This window comes from Amphiprion ocellaris, chromosome 2, assembly GCF_022539595.1.
Source record: "Amphiprion ocellaris isolate individual 3 ecotype Okinawa chromosome 2, ASM2253959v1, whole genome shotgun sequence".
In the NCBI taxonomy this organism is placed as follows: domain Eukaryota; kingdom Metazoa; phylum Chordata; class Actinopteri; family Pomacentridae; genus Amphiprion; species Amphiprion ocellaris.
Window position 1 is genome coordinate 40,238,593 of NC_072767.1, and position 23,802 is coordinate 40,262,394.

Consider the following 23,802-nt stretch of genomic DNA (forward strand, 5'->3'; position numbering starts at 1 on the left):
TAGGCCAAACCACCTGCACATTTTACCACAAACTGCTGAAAGTACATTGCTCATGCTTGCAATAACACAAAGACAATTTACCTGGCAGTTCTGTCCATTGTATTCCACAGGGCAGGTGCAGCGGTAGGTGTCCAGGCCATCAGTGCAGGTGCCTCCGTTCTTACAGGGCTGAGATTCGCACTCGTTCTGCTCCTCCTCACAAAATGTCCCATAAAAACCCGGGCGACAACGGCAGGAAAAGCTGTTGATGTCATCAATGCAAGTCCCGTTATTCAGACATGAGCTGGAGGAAAGAAAAAGAAAGCAGTGATTAATGAAAAATTTCTTTAAAATCTGCCTAATACATGATATCTGATGAAGTGTAAAATCTACAAGCACCACAGGGAGATTCCCAGTCATGCTACTCATATCTGTGGAAAACAGTACTCATGTTTATGTCTGTTTAAGAATCATAAAGTTGATGGTACAAATCATCCGGGAAGAATTAATTGCAGAGGTACAGAAGAATTAAACATGGTAGTAAAATTGAGTACATATGGATCATGTGTGGAATGAATGGCTCACCTCTCAGTGCATTCAAGGATGTTGTGTTCACACAGGATTCCGTTGTAGCCTGGTCGACACATGCACACAAAGCTGTTGACGTAGTCCCGGCAGATGGCCCCGTTCCTGCAGGGCTGGCTAGCGCACTCATCTACCTCAGTCTCACAGCGCTCCCCTTCAAAACCTGGGCGACAATCACAGGAGAAACTCCCAACATCGTCCACGCAAGTGCCTCCATTTAGACACGGGTCTGGAGAGGGTAGAAGAGGACAGAGAGTTTCCATGAACAATAATAGCAGTAACTGAATTAATCAGTTGATCAAAGTCTGGCTCAAAGTGTAACAAAAAGACACCTTGTGGAAGAATGTCCTCTTGCTTTAGTTGCTCCGAGATATTTTGAAATCACATACAGGCTAAATTCAATATTTGAGATGAGTTTCTATGCTGCTATTTGCTGAGGCTTGGAATAGCTCCAGTCTTTAATGGTGCATCAAAGAATATTACATAGGCATCATTGGTTTTATAAATGCAAAGTCCAAGTTACACTGACACTTCATCTAATGATAATAAGGTGACTAGATTTGCTGGAGTGAAACTTACTTGGTGAGCAATCATCAATGTCTGTCTGACAGTTGTGTCCGCTGTATCCTGGTTGACATTTACACATGTAGCTCCCTTGGTTGTTCATGCAATGACCACCGTTTTTGCAAGGGTTCTTTTTGCATTCATTTACATCCTCACTGCAGCGTGTACCTACACAATTGCGTAAAAAACAAAATACTGTTAACACAATATCAATCTAGCATTATTATACATAATTAGATACGATTTGCATTCAGGAAGAAAGTCTAATAAATTTTTGGCATTCTGTCTCATACAAACACAGACACACAAATACCTTGCCAACCAGCGGGACATCGACAGGTAAAGGACGTATAATCTGCAGTTGGACGGCACACTCCTCCTTTCTCACATGGATGGGAAGCACAGGGAACCTGCTCCTCCTCACAGTGTTTACCTGTTTCCACACAGATTTTTAATGAATAATATATGTTTTAATCTTTGAGTAGCTACTACAAAGGGTGCTTTCACATGCTACTAAGTTGATGCTTACACAATGGGGGTGATAATTCTAACCTGTGAATGGTGGACTACATTGGCAAGTGTAACCGTTGACTCCATCCACACAAATGCCTTGGTTCAGACAGGGCCCAGATGCACATTCATCTATGTTCTTCTCACAGTTCATACCTGAAGAGAGAGGAGAGGGTGATTCACATTTTTTCTCTGTGTGCAAGAAAGTCAAAAATGTGTTTGGATGAATTTTTATTTGAGGTGCATAGATTTTAAGTCAAGTCTGACTTTAGAAAATTTCTGAGCTTCACCTATGATCAGGGTTTAAGGTGTGTACCCTGAGCAGGATTTATGGCATGACTAGTCTTGCAGCAAAAGTGATGTGGGAACTTGTGGGTATTGTGAATTTATTGTGAACAGACAGGAGGGAATCTTTAAAATGTGGCCCTTTATATTCAATTACATGATTTGAAAAATGGTTTAAATAAAATTATTTATAGTAGCAGTGTTACCTCTGAACCCCAGTTGGCACTGACAGGTATACCCATTATGTTGGTCCACACAGGTGCCACCATTCTGGCACGGACTTGGCTGGCATTCATCCTTTTCCTGCTCACAGTGCTGTCCTATCCAGCCAGCTTCACACTCACAACGGTACCTTAACACAAAGAAAAGAAAAGCAAATAATAATAATTAAATATGTGACTTCAGACACACTGTAATATCAGAGGGCCATTCTTCTGCTTTTTCTAGCATCAATACCATCACCTCAATAATAGCTAAAATTTGAATAGCTATATACAAATATTTAGGCTGATGTCACAGTATAATGTTAAACAATGGCAAGGACGGTTGGAAGAAAATTTCCACAGGTTGCCTCTGTATATACAGCTGTGGTAAACCGAAACACTATTAAAATAAAACAGTAGGAAAAATAACTTTGTGTTGGCCCAAAGGCTGCTTTAAATCATAGCTCCTTTAAGGTCCCACAAATGTTAGAAAATTATTGGCCTACACTCAAGGGTTTGATTTTTAAAAAAAATATATAAATATATGAACATGAAACACACTTCTGAGCAACAGCACACGCTTAACATACCCGTGCTGCTGTTCAATACATTCTCCATGCACACAAGGCTGGGTAGCACAGTGGTCAGTCCCAGAGAGGCACAGAGGGCCGTGGGTGCTGGGTGGACACCGGCAGTGGAACCCGTTGACCTTATCCTCGCATGTTCCGCCACTCATACATGGGTTTGAGCTGCATTCATTGATCTCCACATCACATTTATCTCCTAGTAGAGAGAAGTTCAAAGGAAATTAGTAGCAGTTCAAACACATACTTGATTACTGCATTCATTTCATTCATTAGGTTGCAGTATTAAAAATATTGAGCTATTTTAGCTTGATTCATTTTAACTTTTCATTCTCACAAAAACATACCTGTATATCCAGGGTTGCACACGCATTCATACTCGTTGATGCCGTCTTTGCACACTCCATACTCACAAGGGTTGCTGACACAGTCATCCTCGTTGATCTCACAGTTTACACCTGAGAAAAAATACAAACTTAAATAGTTTTTATCATTTTATCAGAATATATAATGTTTATTAACATTTAAAAGTATCACAATAAAAACATCCTGCTGCATTCAGAATGGTTGAAATCAGAATTACGTTGCATTAGAGGCAAAGCAGATTAAGTTGGAGGATGCAAACTCATTTACCACCAGGGGGAGTCAGACTCCAAATAAATGGAATTTAGCAAAAATTAAGAAAATGTGACCAAAAACCGAGACAGACCATCATTACAGCAAAGGAATGTGACAAGAATGACATCAGTGATTAGCATTGCAGAGTAATTATTAAAAGTGAGGAGAGAAACAGAGGAGAAACAGAAAGAAAGACAAATAAAATTTTAAAAAGGCACATTAGGGGAGAGGGAAGTGAGGGCATGAAATCTGAAAGTGAAACCCGACAGCGTGACCTGACACCAGTTTTGGTGAAGTGAGTACAGTACAGACTTCAGTACTAGGCCTCAGGGTGGTACAACGTACTAAAGTAAGCTTACTAATTCACAGAGTAACACTGGTTGGTATCATACAACCCACACTTGTGACTGTGACACATACATGCGCTCACAGAGTGTCTTTGACTTTACAATACATAGAAAACTACACAGGAAGCTCGATATGCAATGATTAAAGTGATTACAATCAATTTAAGCTGTTCTCTCAACACTAAACCTTCAAGGCTCACAAGAACATGTCATAGGAAAAACGTCTGCAGGATCGCAGCCACCAGCAGAATTTGGCATATGTATTATACAGAAATGCTTTGAAATAAGTCTGTTGAGCTCTTTAATATGTAAGTACTAATGTGTTGTGTAACAAAACGAAGAGGAACTAGAACCAAAGCAATCGGTTTTGTGTTGCTAGTTCAGTATGAATGGTTACTATAACAACCAGGTGTCACTGATAGGCAGATGCGAGACTAGTGAGAGCCAATGAACTATTCTGATGATTACATTTATAAATCCACATTCCTATGTGTGGTGTGTCTTTCAGGGCAACCTTCTGTAGATTTTTTCAATGAATCATTCTGCTTCCAAACATCCAATCACAGATGTTGACCAAATGCTTGTATCATTTCTGTTCCACATATCAATTACCACCTTTTCGTTAAAGAATAAAGTAGGATTATCTTGTCTTACTTTCCAGGCTTTGTGGAGAACTTTCTGTGCTGTATAAAGTACCCACCTAAGGTTCCGGGTGGGCAGTTGCACTGGTAGGCATTAACCAAGTCAATGCAGCGTCCTCGGTTCTGACAAGGGTTGCTGTGGCACTCCTGCACCTGGATGTTACAGATGGACCCTGTGTATCCTGGATTGCACTCGCAGGAGAAGGTGGCAATGCCATCCTTACACACACCATGGTGGCACGGTGCTGGGACACAGTCATTGATGTTCTCCTCACAAAGCAGACCCGTGAAGCCTGAGGAGGAAGTTTCTTGTTACAATAATAACCCAAGCCAACGTGCCATGTATTAAGTAACAATTTCAGATTTTTTCCAGGGTCAAACATGGAGTTCAGTGTAATTCCCCATTACCTTCGGCACATTCACAGTCATATCCGTTGGGTCGGTCAATACACTTGGCACCATTTAAACAGGGTGTGCTGGAACACTCGTCTATGTCTATTTGGCACGTTTCACCGCTGAAGCCTGAAAACACAGTGCACAGAACAGCGTGATGAACACAGAAACACACCAATACAGCACATACATAAACAGTTTTTAAAAAGTTTCCTTACTGACTTTGAGTCAGCTGAAATCAGTCAGGAAAATGCATGAACATCGCTGTATGTGTACCAACCTGCTGGACACTCGCAGACAAAGCGGCTGACCTGGTCCAGACAATTGCCCTGGTTCAGACACGGGGAGCTGATACACTCATTCACCTCAATCTCACAGTGAGTCCCCTCAAATCCTGCAAAAATGCAGAAACACAATGTTGTATTTAGGAACAAAACAGCAACAAATGCTAATGATACAAAGTTAAGTCATAGGTCAATGATGATCATTTTTCATGAACTAATGCCACTGGCTTGAATGAACACTTATCTGTTAAAATGAAGTAGAATTTAAGATAATTCATCAGTTCTCAAGAAATTTACCAGGCATGCAAATGCAAGTGTAGTCTCCAATACGATCCAGGCAAGTGCCATCGTTCTGGCAGGGGTTTGAAGCACATTCGTTGACATCCTGCTCACAGCGTGGCCCAGCATAACCTCTAACGCAGTTACAGGTGAAGGAGCCATCAGTGTTTACACATTGACCACCATGCTCGCATGGATTGGTACCTGATGATGAAGGGTAAAGAGACATGTTTGGAAGGACAGAACAGGTGTCTAGCAGAGGTATACAAATTTATGCATGTCTATGTCTTACCAATGCTGCATTCGTCTCTGTCAGTGTTGCAGGTGTTTCCGACGTATCCAGGTGGACAGTTACAGTTGAACATGCCACTAATGGGGTTGGTGTCACACTGAGCGCCCTCTCTGCAGGGGTTACTGATGCAGGCGTCATCTCTATGGCAGAGCAAACCTGAGAGAAACACCGTGGTTACAGGAATGAGTAAAAAAGGTCTTTAGCAATTCGAAAAAAAATAGGTAATGCAAAGAAACGTCGTCTGTGTTGAAAACATGCCCCTAAAAGAATCTTAAACACAGGATTATACCCACATTAGACAAAAACAAATTCTGTGCATATTTGGTACAGAGGAGAGGCACAGGTTCAAGGCGAGGCTTAATTCAAAGCCAAAAATGTGCCAGTAATTTTCATGTTGAAAATGTAGTGTAACTGGTGTATTTGACTGTTTAACAATGATGGTATTCAGTGTTGTTTCCTTGAGGATGAATCTCACTCAAAAACACTGAAGCTATTTGCTTAGAATAACATAAATGCTGATTAGAATTGTTCTACAAAATGCAAATTTATTATCAGATCTTTCTACTTCTATTCATCATGTTTCACAATTTGAGAGGAACTATGGAACTGTGACAGAATCAAAACTTTTCTGTTTAGTTTCTCATCACAGCAGCAGCAGCAGTCACTCGTCTAATGTATTTTAGGGTTTTGGTGTATAAATACGTGTGTGGTTTCTCACTGCTAACCTACCCGTCTTTCCATGGGGGCAGAGGCAGATAAAAGACGCAACACGGTCGATGCACGTGGAGCCTGGGCTGCATGCAGCTGTAGCGCAGTCATCAATGTTTTCAGAGCAGTCGGGTCCACTCCAACCATTAACACACACACAAACGTAGCTCCCAATCAGGTTGCTGCATGTGCCTCCATTTTGGCAAGTATTAGGCTGCAGTCGACACTCGTCCACATCCTCTGTACAGTGCTGACCTGTGTAGGGGCAAGGCAGGTGAACATGAAGAAGGAAACAATTTTAACAAGTTTATGCTTTGTGTAGCAACATAAATTTGATAACTTAATGGGGTTCTGGTCAAGAAACAGAACTAGTAATCTTTTTTTAGATGCTTACCATCTTGTTTAGCAAGTCGTTTTTTTTCTGACATAGAAAATATATAGTAGAATAATATAATTAATTGACCATTTTTAAACATCTTTCTTCAGCATCTTTGCTTTGCTTCCCCTGCTTGGAATACTGCTACATAAACTCAGACAGTCCCAAGGAAGTTGATGTATGCATGTTTGCTTTGTAAATAGAAAGCCTGCTTACACTATACAAGTGTGTTAGCAGTGACACGCCTTGCGTGAGTGCAAGCCTCAGTAACATGGAAAAAGACATCGGATATGGCTAGAACGTCTAGAGTATTAAAAACAGATACACTGCTGTGGATGTCACAGAACCTTTCCTTTAAGACATCAGGCACAAAAAAAAAACTTTTTAAGACTTCTCCTAGCTTCTAGCATAACACATATAAAATATTTCTAAGAATACATTGTTTTTATTGCCTTGTGATCTCTAGCCACACATCTCCAGATTCACAAGGAAACTCCTGATATTTGCATGGATTTGATGTTGGTGAAATTAGTATAATAGTGTACACATGAACATTTGTATACACAAAGCCCTTACCAGTCCACTCTGGAGGGCACTGACAGTTGTAAGTGTTGACTCCATCCATACAGGTTCCTCCATTGGCACACTGATGATCTGGACAGTCGTCAATGTTGTTCTCACAGTTAGTTCCATTGAAACCTGGCATCAAATACAAAGTCATTTATTTGATTATATGCTGTGTTAAATATGTTTCCATTTGGGAAAGACATTCAATCAGATACACTTTGGTATGTGCATGTTTGTTGTGTCTACTTTGCTGACTGTAGCAAATTGACTGTACAGTGTGTCTAATACAACACCACAGTCGACAGGATCAGGCTGTTTGCACCTCAAACAACATATTGCAACAATTCAGAAACTCAAAGCTACAATTATTTATATGTAAATACCAGTTACAGAATCACTCTTTTCCTTCTCCTACACTCAGTTTGCTAAACTGTGTCTCTCTAGCATTCTGAATTTCATCATCCTACCTGGAAGACAGTGGCACGAGTAGCTGGTTTCAGAGCTCTGGTGGCAGGTGCCTCCATTTAGACATGGTGAAGGTGAACAAGGGATGTAGGAGCTTTCGCAGTGTTGTCCCGTAAATCCCGGGGCACAGGTACACCTGTAGAAATGGTAGAGTAAATTTCATCAATTTTATTTCTTTCAATCTTGGCAGAAAACATTTGACAATTCTTAAAGAAAACATCTATTTTTTTTGTATAAGTCTTCCAGAAAATACTGTATATCGAGATATTTTTCACATTTATTATATGTTATTGCAAAATAGATTCTCACTTGTAGGAGCCAGGGGTGTTGACACACACGCCCTCATTCTGGCAAAGGGAGGGTGTGTCTTCACATTCATTTGTGTCATTAATGCAGCGTGGACCTTTGTAGCCGGGAGGACAGGAACACATGTAGCTACCACCAGACAGAGAGCTGCACCTTCCACCGTTGGCACAGGGACTAGAGAGACAGCTGTCCTCATGCTCACACCGTGGTCCTGGAAAGAGGAAGGAGAGGGAAACAGTAGAGCATTAAAGCATTAGCTATACTCTGTGCCATTTGAAAATGTGACCACTTCTGGAGAATTATGGCTTATATACAAGCAGAAAAGCAATATGCAATCAAAAAACATGTTCCCCATTTGGTGCTTTGTCACTAGTATGGAGCAATTGTCTGTACTTTCATAGTCTCATTATCATTACAAGAAATCACTGGTCTACAATTTGATCGCCTTCAGGTAGATATCGCCTAGCTGTTTCTGTCTTCACTAATTTTAAATTACAATAAAGCTGATTTCACACTGCTGTGGCTGTGAGTAACCAGTACTTTGGTTCATTTTAATATAATTATGTATAAATGAGAATTTGGATGTATTAAATCAAAGTATGTAATGACAAAGTGTCACTGACTGAAGTTAGAACAAGGTCTCCCTCCTCTCAGTGTGTCTCTCTCACTAATTAGGCTGCACACATGAAAAGTCTGTACATGTAGGAAGACAAAGTCAGTAACATTTTAAATCTAGAACTCAGTACTTTTAGTTTAACTGGCAGTTACTACAGGCATATAGTGTGTACATACACATGTAGTGCTGGGGTCACGCAGGGCTCAGTGACTAGGTGGACACGCACCAACACAGCCGGATGTATGGACATTGGGTGTGCAAGGCAAAGCTTTGGTGAGTAAATATATGGAGAATAAAGATCCACGGTTTTGCACAGTGCACGTATCAGGAATATATGATGGAAAAGAAGTTGCAAAGGGATTGCTTTAAATTAAGGAGCAGAATCACTTATGGACTGACGCTAATTGTTCTTGAATACTGCAAGAAAAACTATTAGCATCCATTCCCTCAGTTGCCGATAACTAGGCTCAAGCCTAGTTATAACAACACTGTCACATTCAAGAGAAAGTGGCTTAAATACAAGGTAATTTTGCTATATGAAATGTTTAAAAAACCCAGGAAGACACTTGTCCCTTGCCTCATGGCCTAACTTTTACATTTTTTAAAAACTCTGTACAGTTTTGAGACACTCTGCCAACACACAAACGAAGTTATACTCAGTAGAAATAATAAAAAGATATTGAGACGGCTGATGGTGCTAATTTTCAATAACATGCTTTGAAGATCCAATGGCAACAATCAAAACACCACAGCAAGATTATCTGCATACAGGATAGTTAAAAATATATCAGCGCTCTGGTGATAAAAGTCAGATATCAGTACCCTCATTGAGAGAGGTAACTGAACAGTATCTCACCTGTCCATCCTCTGGCACATTCACACTTGTATTTGTCAAGGGACAGCAGGGTGCAGACACCTCGGTTGGCACAGGGGTTGTCTGGGTAACATGTGGAGTTCTGGGGTGTTTGGCAATGTTGTCCGGTGAAACCAAGAGGGCAGGTGCAGATGGCGCTGCCTGGCACAGGTACACCAGCAGACATGGACACAGAGCAGTTCCCTCCATTCAGGCAGTAACCAGGTTGACAAGGGTCCTTATGGTGGCAGTACTCACCCAGGAAGCCTGGAGCACACCTGGGTACACAAAAAGTAAAACACAGAAATGATGAAGCAGGCAAACGTACTTGGGATTTAAAGCTATTCATACCTTGATGGGGACAAAATAACAGAAAGATGAGCTGAACAACTAGACAAATATATATGTGTGGTTGACAGAGATGCAAACAAACAAAACAAAAGAGTGAGTTTCAGTCAGGTGGATGTCATGTACCACATCAGACAACTGCCACCGAGAGCATTGATGGAGTGTTGAGAGTGCACAGGAGTCCTGTAGTACACACTCGCACATCAAAGAAGCAAATGAACAAGCACAAGCAAACACTATGATCTAATACACAGTCACTGCTGTATAGTGATCTCAACAACAGTATGCGGGGAACCACATCCCTAAGTAGGAGTATTAGCAAAATGTGTGGTTGTGCATAAAGAAAAAGTGGCTGTTCAATTACTTCAATCATCGAATGGCTGATAGACTGCATTTATTATCTACACATGTATGCACGCACGCTATTATGCATAAACATAATATACGCACACACATGACTCCAACTCTTGCACAACGTACATTGCACTTTGGTTTTAGTATCTTTACTCCTCATTATTTAAGACTATTATTTTCTTCTATTTTTAAGGAATGTTTACATCATGTCTTGCTATTGCACAGCCTTGTGTAAGAGTCACTTCGCATTTAACTGCCTGTACTGTGTGAGCATGTGAACAAATAAAATATCTTGAACCTCTTATTCAGTGCCTTTATCACAAGAGAGATGTAATCATCTGTAGTGCAAGGCCACATGCTCACCCGTGCACACAGAGATTCACATGACCATGAGCTTCTTCACAGAATTAGGGGGTTTGTGCCTTGCTCAAGAACCTTTTGACATGTTGTTGGGATGAGAAAATTGACCCACTAACCCGAAGATTACAAAAGGAACAGCTCTGAGCCCAGAGTTGTAGCCCTATATACCCTGCTAAGAGAAAAGGCAGAAGCTGGGTTTAGTGGACGGGTTAAACTGGGGTCACTGATGACAAAGGAGAAGTTCAGAAGCAGAAGGATGTGAGGTGCAGCTATCTGGAAGTTGTTGACTGAAGCTTGGCAGAAAACTAAAATCAACAAGTAGAAAGCCGTAGCAATAATTATGGCTCAGTAAGAGATGAACAATATCACAGCTAACAGATAAAAATTGTTGACATCTACCCAAATGTGTCCAGAGTATAAGAAAGAAGAAATGAAAACTGAATGGTGTATGACTTTAAGAAAAGCATCGCTAATGTGTCAGTTAATGTGTATGACCACATTTGGTCTACATATTGTGTGTATATGTGTGCCTGTTTTTCCTCCGCATATTCATCACCCCCTTTTTTCAATTTATTTTTTCCTTTTGTGATTCAGCTGTATGCCGAGCAGTGATGAGAAAAATTACAATATTACACAACACGTCCACCAGGGCTTAGCAGAGACACACAATGCTCCATTCGTCACTTTCTAATACTCTGTTTTTTCTCAGTCCATCCCACTTTCACTCACCACTTCTCTGAGTGACAGTATTTGGTCAGAGGTGCTATTCTGTTACTGAGCAAAAATGTTAATAGACAGGTAATTTCCTGTGCATGTTATTTTATTCTGAAATGTGTGTGTGTGTGCAGCACATGTCTGACATGCTGTCTGGGGACTGTGGGCGACAGAGCGACCTGCTGCCTCTTACAGAGGCCTCTAAACCAGCCTCCCTAGAGGGGCTCAGGTAACACAATAAGAGAGGAGAGGTAGATCACAGTGCCCAACTCACCACACACTCACAGGCAAATTAATACCCTCTTTCATAACCATTCAAATTAAAAAGAGTGAATAATTAACTAACAGGCAGAGCTGTATTATATAAAAACATTAAGGAAAGAATGAGAAATCGGTGTTGTGACCCATAAAACTTTTAGATGAGACAGTGTAGATGGGAATTAGTTGAAACTCAGTCTCCTGTTTTCTAACTTATTTATTACAGGCCACTCCACCCCAAAGCAGCTTGAAGATATTAGGCCCTTGTGCTTGGGAAAGTAGGAGAGTCGTGAATCATGCCAGGAGAAGTCTCACAGATCAATCACATTTGTAAAACTTCTGCTTGATATGCGCGAGTCATCCAATGTTTTTTTCAAACAGCCGACATCTGAGAACAAATTCCCACTCGAACACATGCACTGCATAATAAATACGCTGACATGTACACACAACAATAAAAAAAAACACTGAACTGAAAACATATTGAGCAACATGTTCAATATTTTTACAGTTTTCCATTTGTTTAGACTGGGTGTGTACATTTAATATTGTCAACAATTTAGCTTATCCTACTCAAAAGCATTATCTGTGTTGCCAAAACTCACATATGATCTTATTCCTCTGTGTCATAGATGACAGAATAGTTGACCAAAAATTATGAAATCCATATCAGTGAGCCACCAGTTGCATTTAGTACCACGTTCCTTCATTATGATGAACTTGGGTAGTGCAGCTTATATTGAGGCCAACAGGTGCGTTATTTACTCTAGTAGAAGAAAGTATTATGAAAGTAAAACCGTTAAGAAACTACTGAGCTGGTTTTTGAAGTTAAAGTACATATTTGCTGACCAAAAGGAATCAGTGCAAGGGACACTGTGTAGTACTGAGAGACAGACCAACACAATGTTGGGTTTGTTTTTAAAGCAAACAACATTTCCAGAATATCATCACCAAAGGCATCTATTAAATGTTTTACGTGCTTTTTAACGATATCTTTAAAAAAATCTGCACATACTGATTGTGTTGGTAAACAGATCAACTTAAGTGATGCTATATCTTCAAAGAAAAGACAGACTTGATGCATCTTCACCTCAGATTAGACACGGCCGCCCTCCCTCTCCCCCGTCTCCATTCCTGTATCAGCATGTCTGCAGTGCAACCCCTTACACACCCCAAAACACATGCCTATACACAAACACACACAGACATAAATACACAAACAGAGTAGATGTCCCTCCCGGCTCTGACTCCCCACTCTAAACACAAACACAGCTTGGTCATGATATCACAACAAGGCGGCCGTCCTGGGAATTAGGACTGCTCTTTTTTCTCCCAGACAACCTCTCCGCCCTCCTCTGTGAGAGTAATGACACGGCCCTCTGCCCTGTGACATGCATCACATTAGCAGGCTGTTACACAAAGAACACCGTGTCCAGGTTAATACCAGGTTTCTCTTTCACTGGGAACATTTTACACATTTTCACTGTAAAAAGTATGAGGAATATGAGATGCATGTTCAAAGTAAAGTATCACCACCTAATGAGAAATGAGAAACTCAAAGAGTATGCTTTGATGTAGAGTTAAGCCCATAAATATGCATATTTTTAAAGTAAAGATTATTTTTTGGGTATTACTGCCAATACAGTGGCGAGAGAAGGCATTTGTGCCCATACTAATCTGTCATCAAGTTGCTCAAATTTTCTTTAAAACACTTATTTTTAGAACTTGTTTTGCTAAAAATAAAGCTACTTATTTCCTGCACTATCTATTACTCTTTGAAATGAACAACACCCTTAAAGTATCATTTGCTTCTTTGAGAATTTTGTGAATATTCCAAAGTGCTGACAGCACAGATGCATGGTAAGCTCTATTAATTTAAATCGCTGCTATCTAACCAGTGTTGACAGAACCAAATGCAATGGCATCAGGAAACGATACCCTGTCCTTCAGGTTTCACTACCAGATAGAGAGTTCATTATTAGCCCCTGGCTCTATCACTAGCGCCTGAGGCAAACAGACAAGGCCGTGCATGATTCACATTATTGTCAGGGAGTGGTGTCTCACCGAAGAAGGCATAATCCAACACATTGACACATTCGTCTGTCGCTAAAAACAAAACAGGAAGCAGCATGATTCTTCTGACAATTTTTTTATACACAATACAGAACACAGGCAAGAATGTGCACGTAGATTAATTCACACAGACACCTATGCACACACAGTAAGCTCTACTTTCATTAACAACACAACGGAGAGGGATTTTGCAGCCAAACTCATCTATGGGATTCTTTGTTTTGCACCATGAGGACTTTTTTTCCTCCTCTTTCCTCCATCCTTCTCTTACTGCGTACATTTTCCTGCAGCCTTTCTTTCCCTCTCTTTCTCACTCCTCCACCTCTCATTTCTAACCCACTCTCGAGGTGTCAGGTTTCTACAGCTGGTTCACATTAGCGCCCCCATCCCATGTGCACCCCTTCCTCGCTCTCTGTCTGTACTCCTGTTCTCCTTAGCTCTCGTCTTCCTCCTCCTCCTCTACCTCATGCTGACCTCTGCCTTTCCTGGCAGGCTGTGGGGGCTTTAGTGAGCTGGGAGGGGTGGGTTGATTCGCATTAACTCATGTAATTCATTCCTAATTCTTTTGTCCCAAAATCCACAACTGATTCTCCTTTCTTTTGTGCTAACTCTCTGGCCTACCGCACCACCTTCAACTACAAACCTGCAACCCCACCACCTCCTCCTCCTCCTCCTCCTCTCCCAGCCACTATTCCGGCCTCAGCGACGCTTATTAACTCCATCATGCTCTCCCCCTGCGGCCATCACAGAAAAACAGCGTGAGAGAGTAAGAGGGAGAGCATAAACCTGCTCACATTTCAATCCCTGGATCATTCCCTGGCTTGGCTAGAGCATAGGTGGCCTATTTACTGCACCGTATTCCTGTGTGTGCATGCATGGACGTCACAAGTTAAGTGCAGAAGACATTACTGGCTGTGCTGTTGCTTCTGTGCAAGACTTCTGGATTACTTAAAAAAAAAACTTATCAAGGACATGATTGTTAGGTGATATAGTTCCTGTTAAAAGAGCTACTGCTGTTCGGACTGTAGCTGCAACTTAATCATTCACGCATGCTTGAAGAAAGTTGAATACAAATCCTGAAACTGCAGTCTTGCTTGTCTGGAATCATTACTGCAATTTTTCAATCAGCATGCATCACGAAATAGAAAAAGTAGGAAAGAGTAAGCACATGCTGAAAGAAACTGACTCTGTTAGTCAATTAGGGAGGGCAAACTTTCCTATGTCTAAATTACTAACTTTCTTTATCCATTGTGCTACCTGGATCATTGGGATTAGATCACCTAATATATATGCTCTGGCACCATTTCTATGCAGGCAGACATGTCATCTGCTGCTTTACCTATCGTACACTAGAAAATAGTTCAGAAAAAGATCAAAAGCAGTGCAGACATGAGCAGCAAACTGGTCCCTTTTTACTTCCTTTCAACCTCACTGGCAGTCCCCACTTCTATCTTCAACAACAAACTTTCAGAAGTCGTGAATCTATAAGAGTATGCTAAACACGGGCGGAAATTCAGAAAGGTTTCTGAGTAATACTGGCACCTCAGCCCCCAGCAATATAATAAGGAGGAGTCCCTGTTCACTTACAGTAGATATACAAAAAGACACCATTTGTCCTGTCACTGTCCTGTCAGGTCTTCGCACTGTCACAGCGTAAACATAGTATGTGGACACTTCAGCAGTGAACCAGCTACGGCCACATAGGAGCGTCACATGTAAGAAAAGGGCCTGTTGTACAATGGAAAAACTGAAAGATGTTAGGGTTCAGTTAAGGGTGATTTTTTTTTTAGGGGGATGGAAACTATGAATCTATTATTTAATAGTTTCACAATTTGGAGGTATATCTTTCACACACTGTCATTTCTCAGCATAGTTTTCTTCCCTTCATTGTCACAGAGAAGAACAGAGGCAGCAAAAAAAAAAACATCTCAGAGGTGGAGGATGTGAGGTTGATGTCAAAGTTAAACAGGAAAAAATACAAGAGAGAAAAAGAGGAAGGAGGGTAAAGTGAAGAGGTGGCAATGTAGTTGAGATAAAAGCTAAAAACCGTAATGAGAGAGCGAGACAACCCAGAGAGAAGGACGAAAACAGAGCAGGAAACCAGGCAGTCGGACTAAACCATCAGAGTATATGGATAAAGGAGGGCAGAGCAGGGTGGAGTCCGCAGTAGGGTCATGTGGTAAAATCTCAGGCTGTGTTTAGAAACATACCCAAAAAGACTCATCTGAGCAGCCGTGGTGTAGAGAACAGGACCCGTACTGTCTCTGAACGCTGCTTCTGACTGTCCCTGTATTTTGTTCTGTCATTATCCTGTTTCTTGGGTTGTTTGAAGTGGAATCTCCAATATTAAGTCTGTTGGCCTAAAAAATGCCCATATCTCAGTTTCCACTATGCATAGTCCACCACTGGCTGAGAATATGGCACACGCTCTCCAAATAAGGTCACCTCTTGACTGAGTTTCTAGTTTTTCCAAATAGTAAATTAACTGTTGCAACTCATGCAAAACAATGGTAATTTTCCATAAGGTATTTCATTTCAAACATCTGCTTTCCATTAACACTCATTATTGTTCGTCTGTTGGTGTGTATGAACATTTTTTTAACTGAACTGAATTGATAAGAGTAGCTTTTGTTTGACTGTTTTTGCTTTGGCTTTTTTAATACTGAAAAAAACCCCACTAAAACTCACATTAATCAGAATTTTTCCATTGCAAAGCATGTGCGTATAATGTATGACCTAATATTGAAACTAAGGTACTTTTGACCTCAGTGTGTCACATCAACGTGTGACAGAGAGCCACTTGTCACCCTACTGAATCAGGGTTTATGGTCTGGTTGCTACATTCCCCACTCTTTTGAAAGTCTTCCTCTTTCTGACAGAGGGATCTGAATCTCTTTAAAGCCTCCTGGCAGCAGTAGTTTGCATTTCACTGCTTGTTTCATATTCTGTTGTGATCCTCAAAGTGAGTCAAATCCCAATGACCACTAAGAGCAGCACATGTTGACTGCACCCAGTCTTGGGAGTCTGCACTTGTTCTGAAAGGATTAGTCAATCATACAATTAGTCATCTGACAGAAAATTAACTGACAACAAATCTTGTATTTCATTAGTCTGTTATTTACCAAGTGAATGTTTGAAGACATATGTTTGATTTGGTCTCAGCCTCTCAAATCACAGTGTTAACTGCTATTTTACAAGTCTTATTATAAATTGATTATCTTTAGTTTGGCTGTTGTTCAGACAAAACAAGAGATATAAAGATGATGGTTTCTGGAAAATGAGTGTTTTAAAACTTATTGATATATCAGTAAATACAAAAAGTGATGCTTACTCGCAGCCCTGATTGATAAACAGTCTCATTGTGACATCTTTTAGGCCCTTAAACATCCACTCAAAAGCCAAATAGAGCCACATGATTGCCATCAAAATAATACATCTAGCATGCTAAGTGAACTTCAAACCTCTCTGTGGCCACCATGTGAACTTGCTCCAGGCTCAAGGTGCCCCTGACTCTCCAGAGACACACACAGAAATAGCACATGCACAAATACACAAAGAAACTCTTATCACTGTGGTTCTAGTCTCAACCACATCTATAGTGCTGGTAGCTGGGCTGTGAGAGGGAGATAAGTTTTTGGAGCATAAGAGCAGGAAATCACTGCTGTGTGCTCCAATCTCCTGCTTCAGGGTTTGTTGACTTTAGTTTGGATCATATGCTTACCCCAGTTAAAATCTGTGTGACTGCGTGTTCCTGATAGTTGGGGGTGGATCAGGAACGACTGGCTTTAAGATATTACTCTACTATCAGTCTTCTTTGTCTTTTTCTTCCTGCATATGTCTACTCTGGTACCCTCGTTTTTAATTTTAAGAGGAACTGTGGAAGTAAAATCACACCACAGGTAGTGAGGAGGTTGAGACCTTCAACAAAGAAGATCAAATGAAGATCTTTAACAAAGCTTGTCAAGCCCACAGATATGAGTAGGAGCTGCAAAATCCATTATGAAGAAAAAAAGGGCGAACACCTCAACAGTGATTGCAGAGGCAAATGGACGACTGGTTAAATAGGAATAAAGACATAGTATTTACAGCTGTGGAAAGATTAAGAGGCAAGGTGAATTGTGTCCAAAGTCATCTGAATCCCTGAAGCAGTGGGAGGGACTGAGACATGGATGAATGAGTGACAGCTTGATGAAGGAGGCATAGCAAGAGGGAAATTACACTCCTCTCTCCCTCATCTCCCTTCCCCCTTCTTCACTGCTCTGTCATCATTAGTTAGGAGTTGTGCTTCGAGCTATTCCTCCTCAAATTACCTGAAAAGAGACATCTTCTTTTGTTTTGGCCCTTTCTCTTCCTATGTCTGCCCCGCAGGCTAATTCTACCTGTCAGATCAAACAGGCAGCAGGTCTACACAACACAGTAACTCTCTCCCCTCACTCTTAAGAAAAGCAAAAAAAAAAAACTTAAAGGCAAAACAGCAGCTATCAGAGAAAATAAAAATGAAAGAGAGAGAAAAAAAAGACATTGAGTGGGAGGTAGACTTAATCAGTTTGCACCACAGCCCAGCAGAAGACAAAGATCTTGTGTGTAGCATAACATAATGCGTGTAGCCTCACTCTTGCTTGGATTGCTCAGGTATTAACTGAATAGTGAGTCAGACTGCATGCGAGTGTCAGGAAACCTCTGTGGCCCACAAACAAGATAACACTTCAGTTGTGTTAGCCAGTATATCACCAGACAATATTTACGCATCCCTTCAGCAATGATGTAAGTTGCAAATACCTACCAAGCAAATTGACATTCACAAATCCAGACAGACTAACTCACAACACTTCTCACGCCCAAAGCTGATGGCTTGCAGTGTCACCGGTTGGACAGCTTCTCTGCACCTTGCCCTGCAAGGCAGTCAAGCGACCTCTCCCAAGCACTTCAACTTTCTCTCGCAATATTCTCCATGTCCCAAATGAGACATCTGAACTTGCCATGCCAAAAAAATCCACAGTATTTTTCTCGACATTTTACAATCCATGCTTTTGGAATTTGGATTCTCTTTCTTAAAATGTTCTCTTGTCCAATTTTGTCTATCTTTTAGGGAAAAGTAGTGAAGTTTAACATAATATAATTCTCTAAAATGAAAATTAAATGATGGAAAAGAGACTCATTCTTATGACTAGAGAAGTTTTATGTTCTTGGGAGTTTCGAGGATGTATGGGAACTGGAGGCAAGTTAAAGACAAGCACAGAAGCGCCTTCTGTTGGCAAGCAAAACAGGCCCTTATCTCTACTGTGAAGCTGTTTCACTTATCAAACAAACACAATAGGGTCCTCACCTGTAGCAATCTTTATCTCTCTCTGAACTTTTTCTATAACTAATTATATAAACTGGAAACAGTTACTAGCATCAGTCCCCAGAGGATTTCCTAAGCCTGGTTTAAGGAGTTTCTGAAGGCTTGGTGGTTCACTACCATGGAGGAAATAATATCATGTCAACTGCAAACAAGTTCACAGCTGTACTTCATGTTTTAACTGTAGACATGAAACAGTGGAGAAAATCTGCCCAAATTAGACCTGTCATGGGCGACGAGCTTGAAAAAAATGCTTGGAAAATGCCTACTTTTAAAGAAAACTATTCTGACCTCTTGAAAATGTCTTACAAAAGAGAGTGTGTGTCAGTGACTCATTTTTTACTTATACTAGAGAAAACTGTAATGATGAAGACTATCTTCTTCTTGGACTAATGGTATCCTAGGAAAACATTAAAAACAGGGCAAGTGTGAAAATATTTCCTATAGTCAAAAAGGTTTTTTTAATTGATATCTAAGAACAGGGTAATTTCTTTTAATCTTGTCACATAATATTATATCCTTCTTTGCTCGTATTTCGTTGACGTCAGCTACTGCCATCATTATTCAAGCTTGTTTGATTAGCAAACGTCATACATGCAGGCATCTCTGATACCATCTTACATTACTGTTGTTACTCAAGAGAACTATTTCTCACTGCTAGCACTGGTGCTGTTTGAAGCCTAGTAGATGAATGTCATTTTACGATCTAAGCCTTTTTCATATTGTGCAGAAAGAAATAAAGCAATGAGACAGACTGTCTAGTGCTAGCACGCCATATTAATTATCTGTTTAATTATACAGTTACTCTGTCTGACCCCAGACATGGGCCATGTGACATAATTGGCAGGGTCCGAGCCAAAAGGCCACAGTGACTGTTTACTTACAACCGGCTGCCTTTAATACACTGAGGAGACTAATAAACTCATAATTTGATTTTTACACAATGAGCCCTCTGACTGGCAATGCAGTGCAGATGGGACCAGATAGGCTGGACAGAGGCAAGTGTGTAGATTTATGTGCACATACAGGATTTGCGTATGATTGTGTGTGTATGTTGTTCATGTTTGCCTGTAGACAGATGAAAAATTTACTATTTAATCAGTCTAACACTAGGCCTGCTCTCTGTCAGCTGACTCCTATAAACTTGGAGACTACTTTCTGAATGTCTTTAGAGCAACATGTTTCTCCACTGTTCTTAATTGTATTGTCAATACCATCGGTCTAAAGTGGAGTCTGTGATTCTGGAGAAAGATATTAGATGTTTTTTAGCTAGTAGGCTTATTTAGATGGTTTGCGTGTATCAGAGTTGTGCAATGAGCAACTTTTCTGGACCAGGGCTGTGTTTACTTTTTAGTGCATACACAGAACGGACAGTGAGGAGATATTTGCTCATCGATTGGATTAGTATCACCGGTACCATCTTTAAGTCAGCTTAGTGGTCAGGAAAGAGCAAATTTGGCTGAGCAAGAGAGAAATAAAATGTAGGAGAACTTCAGCAGAGTCTAGCTTTTCAGTCATTAAAATATTAGTTTATTTGTAAAAAAATAAACAAAAAAATATTAAATGTAATATTATAATCTACAACTGAAATGAAATTGTGGCAAAGGTATTAAAAAGTGCATCATAAATATGAAGCCTAAGAGGATGTGGTCAAGCCTTAAAGACATATGCCAATAAGTATTAGCATAAAGCAGCTGTTAACACATTTTGTGTGTGTGTGTTTTTGTTTGGGTACTTCATGTCACAATCCAGTTGTGAAACATTTTCACCTAACTTTAGATGCCCTTAAAATGGTGAGCATAGCTTGTGTGTCTGTTAGATATCGACTGAATGTAGCAAGATCACATTGCATACCACTTATCTTGGCTTCATTTTACAGGTCATCTTGAAGATTATTTGGCTATCATACAATAGTTGAATTGAGTTAAAGAAAAAAAAAATGTTTTCCATCACCCAAAAAAGTCTGAAACACTCTCACAAGCGTACATTCTCACAAACAGTCACATACTGCACACAGACTATGTGCTCCTTTGCACCTGCAGTATGTCTATTGACGTTCAGTTAGACAGAGAAAATGTCAAATACTGATTAAGGAAAGCTGCTTTCTCCTTTCTTTTTAAAACAAGTAACAGAGTGCTGAAATTCCAAAAACTCTGGGAACAGACACACAGCAGGATTCTCATCACATTTGATGAAATATGACCAGGTTCATGAACCAGCTATGGTGTGTTTTTGTTGGGAATTTGGCTTGGGAGTGGCAAGGCAATTAAAAAGATAGCTCAGTCTTAATTACAAACTAGGCTACCCTGTCAGAAAGTGGAAGCCTTACATCAAACAGGCCATTGCACTCCTTCATGTTGTGGCACTTTGCCTTAGTGGTCTGATTACACCACTGCTAGCTGAGCAGACTTATTTACAGATTTGAAGTTGTTGGTCACCACAAACCAAGAATTAAGTCTGCATTAACATGTTCGTCAACAATGATTAACCTGCTTGCTTTTTAATTCAGTCAATCAAGGTGGAGAGTTTCTTACCATCATTTTTACTGAATAGGTGACTTTCTCGTGTAATATGAATGCCTCGTCACTGTCTTGAAATCCCCTAGCAAAAATAAATCAGTGGGCAAGAAAATATCTTGGCAACACCCAGAGCTATCAATTTTGTAGCAATAAGAGTAAGTAACAAAACCCCCAAAACGTCCCTGAAATAAAATCTTGGAGATGGAAATGTGTGTATTGGTATTGTTCCCAGTGCTGATGTACTTTGTCAGACAGAGCAGTCTATTATTCCCCCTTTCGTGCCTGAGCAAAGCCTCATGGTCCCGTGAAGAGGCTGGGGTTGATCTAAAAACCCTTTTTCTTCTTAGCTTTCACATCCAACAATCCCCTTATGAGGTGTGTCTATTGCTTTATTCACATTTTTTAATACAGTATTGTTTCAGAGCGCACATAACGAGTTAAAACTGCAAAATCTCAGCTGGTGAATCTTACCTGCAGTATTCAGTGCCATTGCTTAAGGTCAGACATGTAGCGTTGTTAACACAAGGTGCTTTATCATCCATACATTGCAGAGCTGCAAGAGACAAGAGAAAAATTAGACAACTAGACACGTGTTCAGTCAAAATATTGACAATATTTTAGGTGTGACCACTTAATTACATAAGTTACTGATATTTCTGACTAAGCTATTGAAGGTTTTATTAACACGTTCCAGTTATTTTTGTTCCCATACTGTACCACATGTGGTTTGTAAGACAAGCTTCACACCATAAAAGAGTAAAGGAATAGTAACAGTTTCAGGAACATCAGCTTCCCCACTAAATGCCGATATATATTGAATACAATTCCTACAAAATCTTGTCAGTTATGCAGTTCAGGTGTAATTGTATGGATTTTACATCCTATCTTGTTCTTCATGTGCTGTGTCTAGAGGATGATGACAATACTGCTGTCATGCACAAAGAAGTACAAATTAAAGTAAAACATGCTATTTTTATGTATGTCAAAGAAATAGCCTGTTTAAATGACTCAAATGCACCTCACAAGGCTGGTCTCCCCCACTATGCTTCAGTGATGCTGAAATTCAAATGTAAAACTCATTCAGGGCTTTCCCCAGAAAAATGGTTTCAGAGGTGTTAGGACCCCTCCACTCCTGCATCTTCTTGAGGGAAACCCTCCATGTAATCTATTATTTTTTTCCCTGCTTTTTACAGCAACACAAGGTAAAGGGTTCGCTACCCATCTATCCAAAGCCAGTCGGGAATCAGGCACTGGTCACAGACCAGCCGGATGGGCAAGACAACAAAGTTCAACTATTTCCTCAGCAGTAAGGCACTCATTGCCAGACACATCAGCCATTGTGTGGTCTTCAAGCTGCCAGAGACACATGGCTGAAGAGGTCTTCATGATCACAATGCCAGCCAGCATACCAAAGAGAAGCGTGGTGTTCTCAGTCTTTAATGATCAATGTGATACAGTACCCAAATGAAGGAAGCTACTGTTAAATGTGTGAAGTTAATTTGGGAAAACTGCTATAAAATATTAACACTGGTTGTACAAATGTTGCTTAACATTCTATCCCATTTATAGTCTCACATGTTAAGTGGTTAACAGATGCATCTACACTCTGCAGAACAGAGCTCTTTTTACAAAACTGAGGGTAGGTCAGCTGATTTCGAAGAAAGTCATTGCATTACAGGAAGTGCGCTCAGCAGTGGTGTTACTTCCTGCACCTAGATTAATCATAGTGTCAGTCAAGCTAAGGAGACACTAACTATTATTAACCCCACTTAAAATGATTTTGCAGTCCTAAATGTTGGACACGGTTTATTTTCAAGCGCTGAAATTCAGGGTCTAGAATGGTTTAGTCAGAGAGCAAGGGCAGACTAATGCTTTAGAGTGAAGCTGACGGACATAGTCCATTAGACATGGGGATACAATACAAAAACCACTGTGAAATTCATAATCCCAATAGGCACACACACACGCACAATAGTCGATATGAGCAGTCTTCACTGTAATAAAGTGTGAGTTGATATCACACGACTGCTGTAGTACAAGACATCACAGAAAATACTGTGCTATTTTGGGACTATTTCTGTTAGACACACTCTGTGCACATTTGCTACTAGTCATACATAATAACACAATGGAGAAAATCCACACTTCTGTGGTAAGACCTGCAACACATGGCAACTTTTACTTTTGGTATTAATTACATTCAAGTCTGAATTTAAAGCAAAATCATTCTTCATCTGCTTTCAAGTAAATCGTAAAAAGGAGGACTTCAGATCTGATTAGTATGAAGCAAATCTGGCCAACACACCACATGGTAAAAGGCACAAGTCATCCAGCAGACAACTGCAAAACTGAGTAAAGCTGAAGGGATGGAGGAATGAAG

At 40.4% G+C, this 23,802-nt stretch overlaps 1 protein-coding gene across 1 annotated transcript in view; it reads right to left on the bottom strand.

Annotated features, from left to right (window-relative positions):
• notch2 (notch receptor 2) overlaps window positions 1-23,802 on the bottom strand; it is a 46,520-nt gene that overhangs the window by 11,837 nt on the left and 10,881 nt on the right. Inside the window, exons 2-20 of the mRNA XM_023267273.3 lie at window positions 21,894-21,975; window positions 9,459-9,733; window positions 7,990-8,197; window positions 7,683-7,816; window positions 7,225-7,347; window positions 6,294-6,527; window positions 5,565-5,720; window positions 5,291-5,476; window positions 4,990-5,103; window positions 4,725-4,838; window positions 4,376-4,609; window positions 3,058-3,168; window positions 2,717-2,909; window positions 2,130-2,275; window positions 1,681-1,794; window positions 1,442-1,561; window positions 1,144-1,296; window positions 565-793; window positions 82-283 (exon numbers count right to left, since the gene is read on the bottom strand). Of these exons, the coding sequence (XP_023123041.2) occupies window positions 82-283; window positions 565-793; window positions 1,144-1,296; window positions 1,442-1,561; window positions 1,681-1,794; window positions 2,130-2,275; window positions 2,717-2,909; window positions 3,058-3,168; window positions 4,376-4,609; window positions 4,725-4,838; window positions 4,990-5,103; window positions 5,291-5,476; window positions 5,565-5,720; window positions 6,294-6,527; window positions 7,225-7,347; window positions 7,683-7,816; window positions 7,990-8,197; window positions 9,459-9,733; window positions 21,894-21,975 (3,128 nt within the window). The remainder of the gene's footprint in view (window positions 1-81; window positions 284-564; window positions 794-1,143; window positions 1,297-1,441; window positions 1,562-1,680; window positions 1,795-2,129; window positions 2,276-2,716; window positions 2,910-3,057; window positions 3,169-4,375; window positions 4,610-4,724; window positions 4,839-4,989; window positions 5,104-5,290; window positions 5,477-5,564; window positions 5,721-6,293; window positions 6,528-7,224; window positions 7,348-7,682; window positions 7,817-7,989; window positions 8,198-9,458; window positions 9,734-21,893; window positions 21,976-23,802) is intronic.